Consider the following 10,973-nt stretch of genomic DNA (forward strand, 5'->3'; position numbering starts at 1 on the left):
ATTTTTGGCGCTATTTTCCCCCTGTTTTTTCCCCCACGATTCCCGCCCGGATTTTTCCCAATTTCCCCGTTTTTTGGCCCCTTTCCAGGAGCAGAATTCCCTGATTTCCTTCCTGGAGGATTCCCCCAAGCCGCCTCCCCGGCGGGTGACGATGACGCTGCCGCTGCTCAACGCCGCCAAATCCCTGCTGCTCGTGGCCACCGGCGCCTCCAAGGCTCCCGTCATCAAGGTTTGGGCTCAAATCCTGAATTTTTGGGTAAAATCTGGGATTTTTGGAGTTGAACCCCGAATTTTTGGGATTTAAATCCCTTTTTTTGGGGTCAAATCCCATTTTTTGGAGGTTAAATCCCAGACTTTTTTAGTTCTTTCTGGGGATTTTGGGGTGCAATCCTGGGATTTTGGGGTCAATTCCCAGATTTTTGGGGTTAATTTCCAGATTTTTTGAGTTTAGTCCCAGATTTTTGGGGTGAAATCCGAGATTTTTGGGGTTCAATCCCATTGCTCAATGCTAAAACATCCCTGCTGCTCGTGGCCACCGGCGCCTCCAAGGCTCCCGTCATCAAGGTTTGGGCTCAAATCCTGAATTTTTGGGTAAAATCCCAAATTTTTGGGGGTCAAATCCCAGATTTCTGGGGTTAAATCCCATTTTTGGGGGGTTCAATCCTGGATTTTCTGAGCTATATCCTGGATTTTTGGGGGTAAAATCCCAGATTTTTGGAATTATTTCTGGGGATTTTGGGGTGAAATCCTGGGATTTTGGGGTGAATTCTCAGATTTTTGGGGTTAATTTCTAGATTTTTTAAGTTTAGTCCCAGATTTTTGGGGTTTAAATCCCTTTTTTTGGGGGTTAAATCCCTTTTTTTGGGGTTTAAATCCCTTTTTTTGGGGATTAAATCCTGGGTTTTTTTCGTTCTTTCTGGGGATTTTGGGTAAAATCTGGGATTTTTGGAGTCAAATTCCATTTATTTTGGGTAAAATCTGGGATTTTTGGAGTTAAATCCCCAAGTTTTGGGGTTAAATCCTGGGATTTTTGGGGGGTTATATCCTGGATTTTTCGGGTTAAATCCTGGGATTTTTACGGTTAAATCCCTGGTTTTTTGAGTTATTTTTGGGGATTTTTAACTAAAATCCTGGATTTTTGGAGTTAAACCCCAAATTTTTGGGGTATAAATCCCATTTTTTGGGGGTTAAATCCTGGAGTTTGGGGGTTAAATCCCTTTTTTTGGGGGGGTTAAATCCCAGACTTTTTTAGTTCTTTCTGGGGATTTTGGGGTTAAATCCTGGGATTTTTGGGGTCAATTCCCAGATTTTTGGGATTAATTTCCAGATTTTTTGACTTTAGTCCCAGATTTTTGGGGTTTAAATCCCTTTTGTTGGGGGGGTTAAATCCCTTTTTTTGGAGATTAAATCCTGGGGTGTTTTTTCGTTCTTTCTGGGGATTTTGGGGTGAAATCCTGGGATTTTGGGGTCAATTCCCGGATTTTTGGGGTTAATTTCCAGATTTTTTGAGTTTAGTCCCAGATTTTTGGGGTGAAATCCGAGATTTTTGGGGTTCAATCCCATTGCTCAATGCTAAAACATCCCTGCTGCTCGTGGCCACCGGCTTCCAAGGCTCCCGTCATCAAGGTTTGGGCTCAACGCATTTTGGATTTTTGGGTAAAATCCCAAATTTTTGGGGTCAAATCCCAGATTTCTGGGGTTAAATCCCATTTTGGGGGTTACAATCCTGGATTTTCTGAGCTATATCCTGATTTTTTGGGGTAAAATTCCCAGATTTTTGGAATTATTTCGGGGATTTTGGGGTGAAATCCTGGGATTTTTGGGGTAAATTCTCAGATTTTTGGGGTTAATTTCTAGATTTTTTAAGTTTAGTCCCAGATTTTTGGGGTTTAAATCCCTTTTTTTGGGGGGTTAAATCCCTTTTTTGGGGTTTAAATCCTTTTTTGGGGATTAAATCCTGGGGGTTTTTGCGTTTAAATGGGGTTTTGGGTAAAATCTGGGATTTTTGGAGTCAAATTCCATTTTTTTTGGGTTAAAATCTGGGATTTTTGGGGTTAAATCCCCAATTTTGGGGTTAAATCCTGGGATTTTTGGGGGTTATATCCTGGATTTTTTGGGTTAAATCCTGGGATTTTTTCGGTTAAATCCCTGGTTTTTGGGTTATTTTTGGGATTTTTGACTAAAATCCTGGATTTTTGGGGTTAAACCCCAAATTTTTGGGGTTTAAATCCCATTTTTGGGGGTTAAATCCTGGAGTTTGGGGGTTAAATCCCTTTTTTGGGGGTTAAATCCCAGCCTTTTTAGTTCTTTCTGGGGATTTTTGGGGTTAAATCCTGGCGTTTTTGGGGGTCAATTCCCAGATTTTTGGGATTAATTTCCAGATTTTTTGACTTTAGTCCCAGATGTTTGGGGTTTAAATCCCTTTTGTTGGGGGGGTTAGATCCCTTTTTTTGGAGATTAAATCCTGGGGTTTTTTTTCGTTCTTTCTGGGGATTTTGGGGTGAAATCCTGGGATTTTGGGGCCAATTCTCTGATTTTTGGGATTAATTTCCAGATTTTTTGAGTTTAGTCCCAGATTTTTGGGGTGAAATCCGAGATTTTTGGGGTTCAATCCCATTGCTCAATGCTAAAACATCCCTGCTGCTCGTGGCCACCGGTGCCTCCAAGGCTCCTGTCATCAAGGTTTGGGCTCAAATCCGGGCATTTTGGGTTTTTTGGGTGTTCAATCCCTTTTTTGGGGGTTTAAATCCCGGATTTTTGGGACAAAATTCTGAGGTTTTGGGGTTAAACTCCCCATTTTTGGGGTTAAAATCGCCGTTTTTGGGGCTAAAATTGGCACCGTTTTTGGGGCTAAAATCGCCATTATTGGGGTTAAAATCGCCATTTTTGGGGTTCAATTCTCCATTTTTGCAGCTAAAATTGCCATTTTTGGGGCTAAAATTGCCATTTTTGGGGCTAAAATTGCCATTTTTGGGGCTAAAATCGCCGTTTTTGGGGCTAAAATTGCCATTTTTGGGGTTAAAATTGCCATTTTTGGGGCTAAAATTGCCATTTTTTAGGGTAAAATCGCCGTTTTTGGGGCTAAAATCGCCGTTTTGGGGTTAAAAATCCCCGTTTTTGGGGCTAAAATCGCTGTTTTTGGGGTTAAAATTGCCATTTTTGGGGTTAAAATCGCCGTTTTCAGGGTTAATATCGCCATTTTTGGGGCTAAAATTGCCATTTTTGGGGTTCAACTCCCATTTTTGGGGTTCAGCTGCGTGTTTTTGGGGTGAATCTGGGTGTTTTCTGCTCTCTCGGCAGTGGCTTCTGGGGTTAAATTCTCCATTTTTGGGGCTAAAATCGCCACTTTTGGGGCTAAAATCCCCTTTTTTGGGGTTAAAATCACCATTTTTGGGGCTAAAATCGCCATTTTGGGGGCTAAAATTGCCGTTTTTGGGGCTAAAATCACCATTTTTGGGGCTAAAATCGCCGTTTTTGGGGCTAAAATCGCCGTTTTTGGGGTTAAATTCTCCATTTTTGGGGGTAAAATCACCATTTTTGGGGGTAAAATCGACATTTTTGCGGCTAAAATTGCCATTTTGGGGGTAAAATCACCATTTTTGGGGGTAAAATCGCCATTTATGCAGCTAAAATTGCCGTTTTTGGGGCTAAAATCACCATTTTTGGGGTAAAATCGCCGTTTTTGTGGTTCAACTCCCATTTTTGGGGCTAAAATCGCCGTTTTTGGGGCTAAAATCACCATTTTTGGGGGTAAAATCGACATTTTTGCGGCTAAAATTGCCATTTTTGGGGGTAAAATCACCATTTTTGGGGCTAAAATCACCATTTTTGGGGGTAAAATCGCCATTTTTGGGGCTAAAATTGCCATTTTGGGGGGTAAAGTCACCATTTTTGGGGGTAAAATCGCCGTTTTTGGGGTTAAATTCTCCATTTTGGGGGCTAAAATCACCATTTTTGGGGGTAAAATCGCTGTTTTTGGGGCTAAAATCGCCGTTTTTGGTGTTAATGTTGGCATTTTTGGTCTCTGGCAGCGGATCCTGGAGCAGCAGGAGCAGCAGGAGCCGCAGGAGCCGCCGCGTGCCGCGCGGCTCCGGCCCCGTTCGGGGCGGCTCCGGTGGCTCCTGGACCGGGAGGCGGCGGCCGAGCTGAGGGAGCCCCCGGGACCCTGAACCAACGGGAAACGGGGACATGGGCTGGGGGGGGAGGAATTCCGGGGGGAAATGGCTGGAAAATGGGGAAATTCCGTGGGAAAATGTCCTTGAAACTGAGAAATTCCATAGAAAAATGTCCTTAAAATGGGGAAATTCCATGGGAAAATGTCTTTAAAATTGAGAAATTCAAACGAAAAATGTCCTTAAAATTGAGAAATTCCGTGGGAAAATGGAGAAATTCCTGGGAAAATGGGGAAATTCTGTGGAAAAATGTCCTTGAAACGGAGAAATTCCATAGAAAAATGTCCTTAAAATGGGGAAATTCCATGGGAAAATGGAGAAATTCCATGGGAAAATGTCTTCAAAATTGAGAAATTCAATGGAAGAATGCCCTTAAAATTGAGAAATTCCGTGGGAAAATGGAGAAATTCCGTGGGAAAATGTCCTTAAAATGGAGAAATTCCATGGAAAAATGTCCCTGAAATGGGGAAATTCCATGGAAAAGTGGAGAAATTCTGTGGGAAAATTGAGAAATTCCATGGAAAAGTGGGCTGGGAATGGAGGAATTCCAGGAAAAATGGAGAAATTCCAGGAAAAATGTCTTTAAAATTGAGAAATCCATGGGAAAATGGCCTGGGAATGGAGAAATTCCATGGAAAAATGTCCTTAAAATTGAGAAATCCATGGAAAAGTGGGCTGGGAATGGAGGAATTCCAGGAAAAATGGAGAAATTCCATGGGAAAATTCCCTTAAAATTGAGAAATTCCATGGGAAAAAGGGAGAAATTCCAGGAAAAATGTCTTTAAAATTGAGAAATCCATGGAAAAATGTCCCTGAAATGGAGAAATTCCATGGAAAAATGGGGAAATTCCATGGAAAAATAGGCTGGGAATGGAGGAATTCCGGGGGAAAATGTCCTTAAAATTGAGAAATTCCGTGGGAAAATGTCCCTGAAATGGGGAAATTCCATGGAAAAGTGGAGAAATTCTGTGGGAAAATTGAGAAATTCCATGGGAAAATGGGCTGGGAATGGAGGAATTCCAGGAAAAATGGAGAAATTCCAGGAAAAATGTCTTTAAAATTGAGAAATCCATGGAAAAATGGCCTGGGAATGGAGAAATTCCATGGAAAAATGTCCTTAAAATTGAGAAATCCATGGAAAAGTGGGCTGGGAATGGAGGAATTCCAGGAAAAATGGAGAAATTCCATGGGAAAATTCCCTTAAAATTGAGAAATTCCATGGGAAAAAGGGAGAAATTCCAGGAAAAATGTCTTTAAAATTGAGAAATTCCATGGGAAAATGGCCTGGGAATGGAGGAATTCCAGGAAAAATGGAGAAATTCCAGGAAAAATGTCTTTAAAATTGAGAAATCCATGGAAAAATGTCCCTGAAATGGAGAAATTCCATGGAAAAATGGGGAAATTCCATGGAAAAATAGGCTGGGAATGGAGGAATTCCGGGGGAAAATGTCCTTAAAATTGAGAAATTCCGTGGGAAAATGTCCCTGAAATGGGGAAATTCCATGGAAAAGTGGAGAAATTCTATGGGAAAATTGAGAAATTCAATGGGAAAATGGCCTGGGAATGGAGAAATTCCATGGAAAAATGTCCTTAAAATTGAGAAATCCATGGAAAAGTGGGCTGGGAATGGAGGAATTCCAGGAAAAATGGAGAAATTCCATGGGAAAATTCCCTTAAAATTGAGAAATTCCATGGGAAAAAGGGAGAAATTCCAGGAAAAATGTCTTTAAAATTGAGAAATTCCATGGGAAAATGGCCTGGGAATGGAGGAATTCCAGGAAAAAGGGAGAAATTCCATGGAAAAATGTCCTTAAAATGGAGAAATCCATGGAAAAATGTCCCTGAAATGGAGAAATTCCATGGAAAAATGGGGAAATTCCATGGAAAAATAGGCTGGGAATGGAGGAATTCCGGGGGAAAATGTCCTTAAAATTGAGAAATTCCGTGGGAAAATGTCCCTGAAATGGGGAAATTCCATGGAAAAGTGGAGAAATTCTGTGGGAAAATTGAGAAATTCCATGGGAAAATGGGCTGGGAATGGAGGAATTCCAGGAAAAATGGAGAAATTCCAGGAAAAATGTCTTTAAAATTGAGAAATCCATGGAAAAATGGCCTGGGAATGGAGAAATTCCATGGAAAAATGTCCTTAAAATTGAGAAATCCATGGAAAAGTGGGCTGGGAATGGAGGAATTCCAGGAAAAATGGAGAAATTCCATGGGAAAATTCCCTTAAAATTGAGAAATTCCATGGGAAAAAGGGAGAAATTCCAGGAAAAATGTCTTTAAAATTGAGAAATTCCATGGAAAAATGGCCTGGGAATGGAGGAATTCCAGGAAAAAGGGAGAAATTCCATGGAAAAATGTCCTTAAAATTGAGAAATTCCATGGGAAAATATCCTTAAAATGGTGGAATTCCATAGAAAAATGTCCTTGAAATGGAAAAATTCCATGAAAAATGTCCTTGGAATCGAGACATTCCATGGCAAAATATCCTGGGAATTCCGCGAGTCCAGGAAAGAACGGTTCTGGAAGTGAAAATTCCCATGGGAACGGAATGGTTGATGGATTTAAAGCCGTAATTCCTGGGGGAAAATGCCCCAAAAATTGAGGAATTCCAGGGAAAATAGTCCAGGAATTCAAGGATTTCTATGGAAAAAGATCCCAGGATTTGGGAATTCCGATGAGGAATGATTTGAGATTCCAGAACCTGGAATTCCCCGGGGAAAAATGTCCCGGGAAATGAAAAATTCCCATTTAAAAAAATCCCAGAAATTGAAGATTTTCCATGAAAAAAAACACTCCAGGAATTGAGAATTCCAGTGGGAAGTGATTGGGGATTTTTGAATATTTTGCAGGTTTCGGACTCTTTTGAATTTTAATTTTTGGATTCTTTTTTTTTGGGACCAGGGGACGCTTTGGCTGAGCTGGGAATTCCCGGAAAATCCTCAAAATTCCGGAAAAAAAACCCAAAAAAAACCCCCAAAAAAATCACAGAACTGAGCTGGGAATTCCCAGAAAATCCTCAAAATAAAACAAAAAAAAAAATCACAAGAAATAATAAAACAAGAAATCAAAAAATTCCAAAATCAGGAGCAGAGCTGGGAATCCCAGCAGGAACTGGGATGAACTGGGAGAGGGAAAATGGGGCAAAAAATTGGGATTTTGGAGCTTTTATTTTGATTTTTTTTGGAATAAACGGTGCTTTGGCTGAGCTGGAATTGGGCTGAGAATTCCTTGGATGAACTGGGAGGGAAAAAAGGAGAAAATTGGGCTGAAAAAAGCAAATTTTGGGTCGGTTTGGAGCCAAAAAAAGGAAAATTTTCCGTCCTTGTCAATGGGAAAATTGGGAATTTGAACTGGGATAAACTGGGAGGGACTGGGAGGGAAAAAAAGGAGGAAAATTGGGCTAGAAAAAGCAAAATTTGGAGCCAAAAAAAGGAAAATTTTCCTTCTTTATCAATGGGAAAATTGGGAATTTGAACTGGGATAAACTGGGATGAACTGGGAGGGAAAAATTGAGGAAAAATTGAGGAAAAATTGGGCTGAAAAAAGCAAATTTTGGGTCAATTTGGAGCCAAAAAAGGGAAAATTTTCCTTTTTTATCCACGGGAAAATTGGGAATTTGAACTGGGAGGGGAAAAAAGGAGAAAAATGGGCTGAAAAAAGCAAATTTTGGGTCGGTTTGGAGCCAAAAAAAGGAAAATTTTCCGTCCTTGTCAATGGGAAAATTGGGAATTTGAACTGGGATAAACTGGGAGGGACTGGGAGGGATAAAAATGAGGAAAATTGGGCTGAAAAAAGCAAATTTTGGGTCAATTTGGAGCCAAAAAAGGGAAAATTTTCTTTTTTTATCAGTGGGAAAATTGGGAATTTGAACTGGGAGGGAAAAATTGAGGAAAATTGGGCTGAAAAAAGCAAATTTTGGGTCAATTTGGAGCCAAAAAAAGGAAAATTTTCCTTTTTTATCAATGGGAAAATTGGGAATTTGAACTGGGATAAACTGGGATGAACTGGGAGGGAAAAAATGAGGAAAAATTGGGCTGAAAAAAGCAAATTTTGGGTTTGTTTGGAGCCAAAAAAAGGAAAAATTTCCTTCTTTATCCATGGGAAAATTGGGAATTTGAACTGGGAGGGGAAAAAAGGAGAAAAATGGGCTGAAAAAAGCAAATTTTGGAGCCAAAACCAGGAAAATTTTCCTTTTTTATCAGTGGGAAAATTGGGAATTTGAACTGGGATGAACTGGGAGGGACTGGGAGGGATAAAAAGAAGAAAAATGGGCTGAAAAATTGGGATTTTTCTGCAGGAAATTGCAGCTGCCGCCGCCTCCCCGCAGGAATTTTTCCCTCTCAAAGGAACTTTTCATTGCAGACCTTCCCAGCCCCGCCCTCGTCCCAAAAAATCCCCAAAAAAATCCCAAAAAAATCCCCAAAAATCCCCAAAAATCCCCCCAAAAATCCCCAAAAAAATCCCCAAAAATCCCCAAAAAAGAAAATCCCCAAAAAACCCCCAAAAAATCCCCAAAAATCCCCAAAAATCCCCAAAAAATCCCCAAAAAAATCCCAAAAAAACCCCCAAAAATCCCCCAAAAAATCCCAAAAAAATCCCCAAAAATCCCCCAAAAAATCCCAAAAAATCCCAAAATTGTCCAGCAGCCCCAGCCCATCCCCCTCCCCCTGAATATTCCTGCGTTTTGCACTTTTATTCCCATTTTTGGGGTTTTTTTTTCCCCCTTTTTTTCCCTTTTTTTCCTCCTTTTCTCCCTTTTTTTCACCGTTTTTTTTTCCCTTTCCCCACATTCTTCTTTCTTTATTCCAATTTCTTTCCCTTCCCCCCTTTTTCTTCCCTTTTTTCCCCCTTTTTCCCCCCTTTTTCCCATTTTTTCCCATTTTTTCCCCTTTTTTTTCCTCTTTTTTCCCCCTTTTTTCCCTTTTTTCCCTCTTTTTTCCCCATTTTCCCCCCTTCCCTTTTTTCCCAGTTTATTTCCCTTTATTCCCACTTGGAATTTTGATGGTAAAACCTTTGAAAAACCGGGAAAATTCGGAGTTAAAAATCCTCGGAAAATGCAATTTTTCACGGGCAACCTCTGAGGGGAGCGGGGGGCGTGGCCACATGGGGCGTGCCCATCGCTCATTCCCATATATGGCCACAAAGTGGGCGTGGCCTCACATCTCCAATTCCCATATATGGCTCTGTGGGCGCGGCTAAACCTCATTCCCATATATGGCTACAACACTGGGCGCGGCTTCACCGCCCACTCCCATATATGGCATTTGTAGGCGTGGTCGCGGCGCTCATTGACCAATCAGCGCGCGCGTAGGCGTGGCCAGCGTGCGGCGCCTGAGGGAGAAGGGCGTGGCTGCCGTGAGGGCTGCCCAAGATGGCGGCGCGGCCGTGGCCGCCGCTGCTGCTGCCGCCGCTGCTGCTGCTGCTGCTGGCGGGGCCGGAGCGGGGCCCGGGCGGCTCCTCCGGGCGGCTCCGCCTGGGGCTGGGGCCCGGCCCGGCCCTCGGGTATTTCCCCGAGGAGCGCTGGAACCCGGAGTCGCCGCTGCGGCCGCCGCGCGTGGCCGTGGCGCTGCTGGCGCGGAACGCGGCCCACGCGCTGCCGCTGGTGCTGGGGGGGCTCGAGAGGCTGCGGCACCCCAAGGACAGGATGGCGCTGTGGTGGGTCTGGGGACACTGGGGACAGCGGGGACACTGGGGGGGGTGGGGACAGTGGGGACACTGGGGACACTGGGGGGTGTGGGGACCATGGGGACAGTGGGGACATTGGGGACACTGGGGGGGCTGGGGACATGGGGGGGCTATGGGGACATTGGGGACACTGTGGGGGCATGGGGACACTGGGGGACATTGGGGACACTGGGGACACTGGGGGCATTGGGGACATTGGGGGGCATGGGGACACTGGGGGGTCTGGGGACATTGGGGGGTCTGGGGACAGTGGGGACACTGGGGGAATATGGCACCCCATGGACAGGATGGCGCTGTGGTCATCTGGGGACATTGGGGACAATGGGGACACTTGAGGGGCTGTGGGGACATTGGGGACATTGTGGGGACCTGTGTGAGTGAGGGGAGTGTGGGGAACACAGTGTGTGACACTGACCCTGTATGACCCCGTGTGACCTCGTGTGACCCCTCAGGGTGGCCGCTGACCACAGCGTGGACACCTTGGGCGTGTGTGACCTGGCTGTGACACCCCCGTGTGACCCTGTATGACCCCTGTGTGACCCTGTATGACCCTGTATGACCCCGTGTGACCCCGAGTGACCCCGTGTGACCCCTCAGGGTGGCCGCTGACCACAGCGTGGGCACCTCTGGCTGCGTGTGTGACCCTGGCTGTGACACCCCTGTGTGACCCTGTATGACCCTGTGTGACCCTGTATGACCCTGTGTGACCCTGTATGACCCTGTATGACCCTCAGGTGGATGACCCCGTGGGACCTCGTGTGTGACCCTGGCTGTGACCCTGTTGTGACCCCGTATGACCCTGTGTGACCCTGTGTGACCCCGTGTGACCCTGTATGACCCTGTATGACCCCGTGTGACCCCGTGTGACCCCTGTATGACCCCTGTGTGACCCTGTATGACCCTGTATGACCCCGTGTGACCCTGAGTGACCCCGTGTGACCCCTGTATGACCCCGAGTGACCCCGTGTGACCCCTCAGGGTGGCCGCTGACCACAGCATGGACACCTCTGTGTGTGTGTGACCCTGGCTGTGACACCCCTGTGTGACCCTGTATGACCCTGTATGACCCTGTGTGACCCTGTGTGACCCTGTATGACCCCTGTGTGACCC

General features: G+C 44.5%; 2 protein-coding genes across 2 annotated transcripts; both read left to right on the forward strand.

The window, feature by feature from the left end:
• Positions 1-82: 82 nt before the first annotated feature.
• LOC115916905 (6-phosphogluconolactonase-like) lies at positions 83-4,919 on the forward strand (the record flags this gene model as incomplete). The annotated part of the gene is made up of 2 exons (XM_030970637.1): positions 83-229; positions 4,032-4,919. Coding segments are annotated over 2 exons (285 nt in total), but the record flags the coding sequence as incomplete, so codon positions are not given.
• A 4,630-nt stretch (positions 4,920-9,549) lies between these two features.
• Positions 9,550-10,627, forward strand: LOC115916904 (procollagen galactosyltransferase 1-like). Its single transcript, XM_030970636.1, has 3 exons — positions 9,550-9,833; positions 10,316-10,385; positions 10,598-10,627. The coding sequence occupies exons 1-3, from the start codon at positions 9,550-9,552 to the stop codon at positions 10,625-10,627; spliced, it is 384 nt and encodes a 127-aa protein (XP_030826496.1).
• Positions 10,628-10,973: the final 346 nt, after the last annotated feature.

This window comes from Camarhynchus parvulus, unplaced genomic scaffold, assembly GCF_901933205.1.
Source record: "Camarhynchus parvulus unplaced genomic scaffold, STF_HiC, whole genome shotgun sequence".
NCBI lineage: Eukaryota > Metazoa > Chordata > Aves > Passeriformes > Thraupidae > Camarhynchus > Camarhynchus parvulus.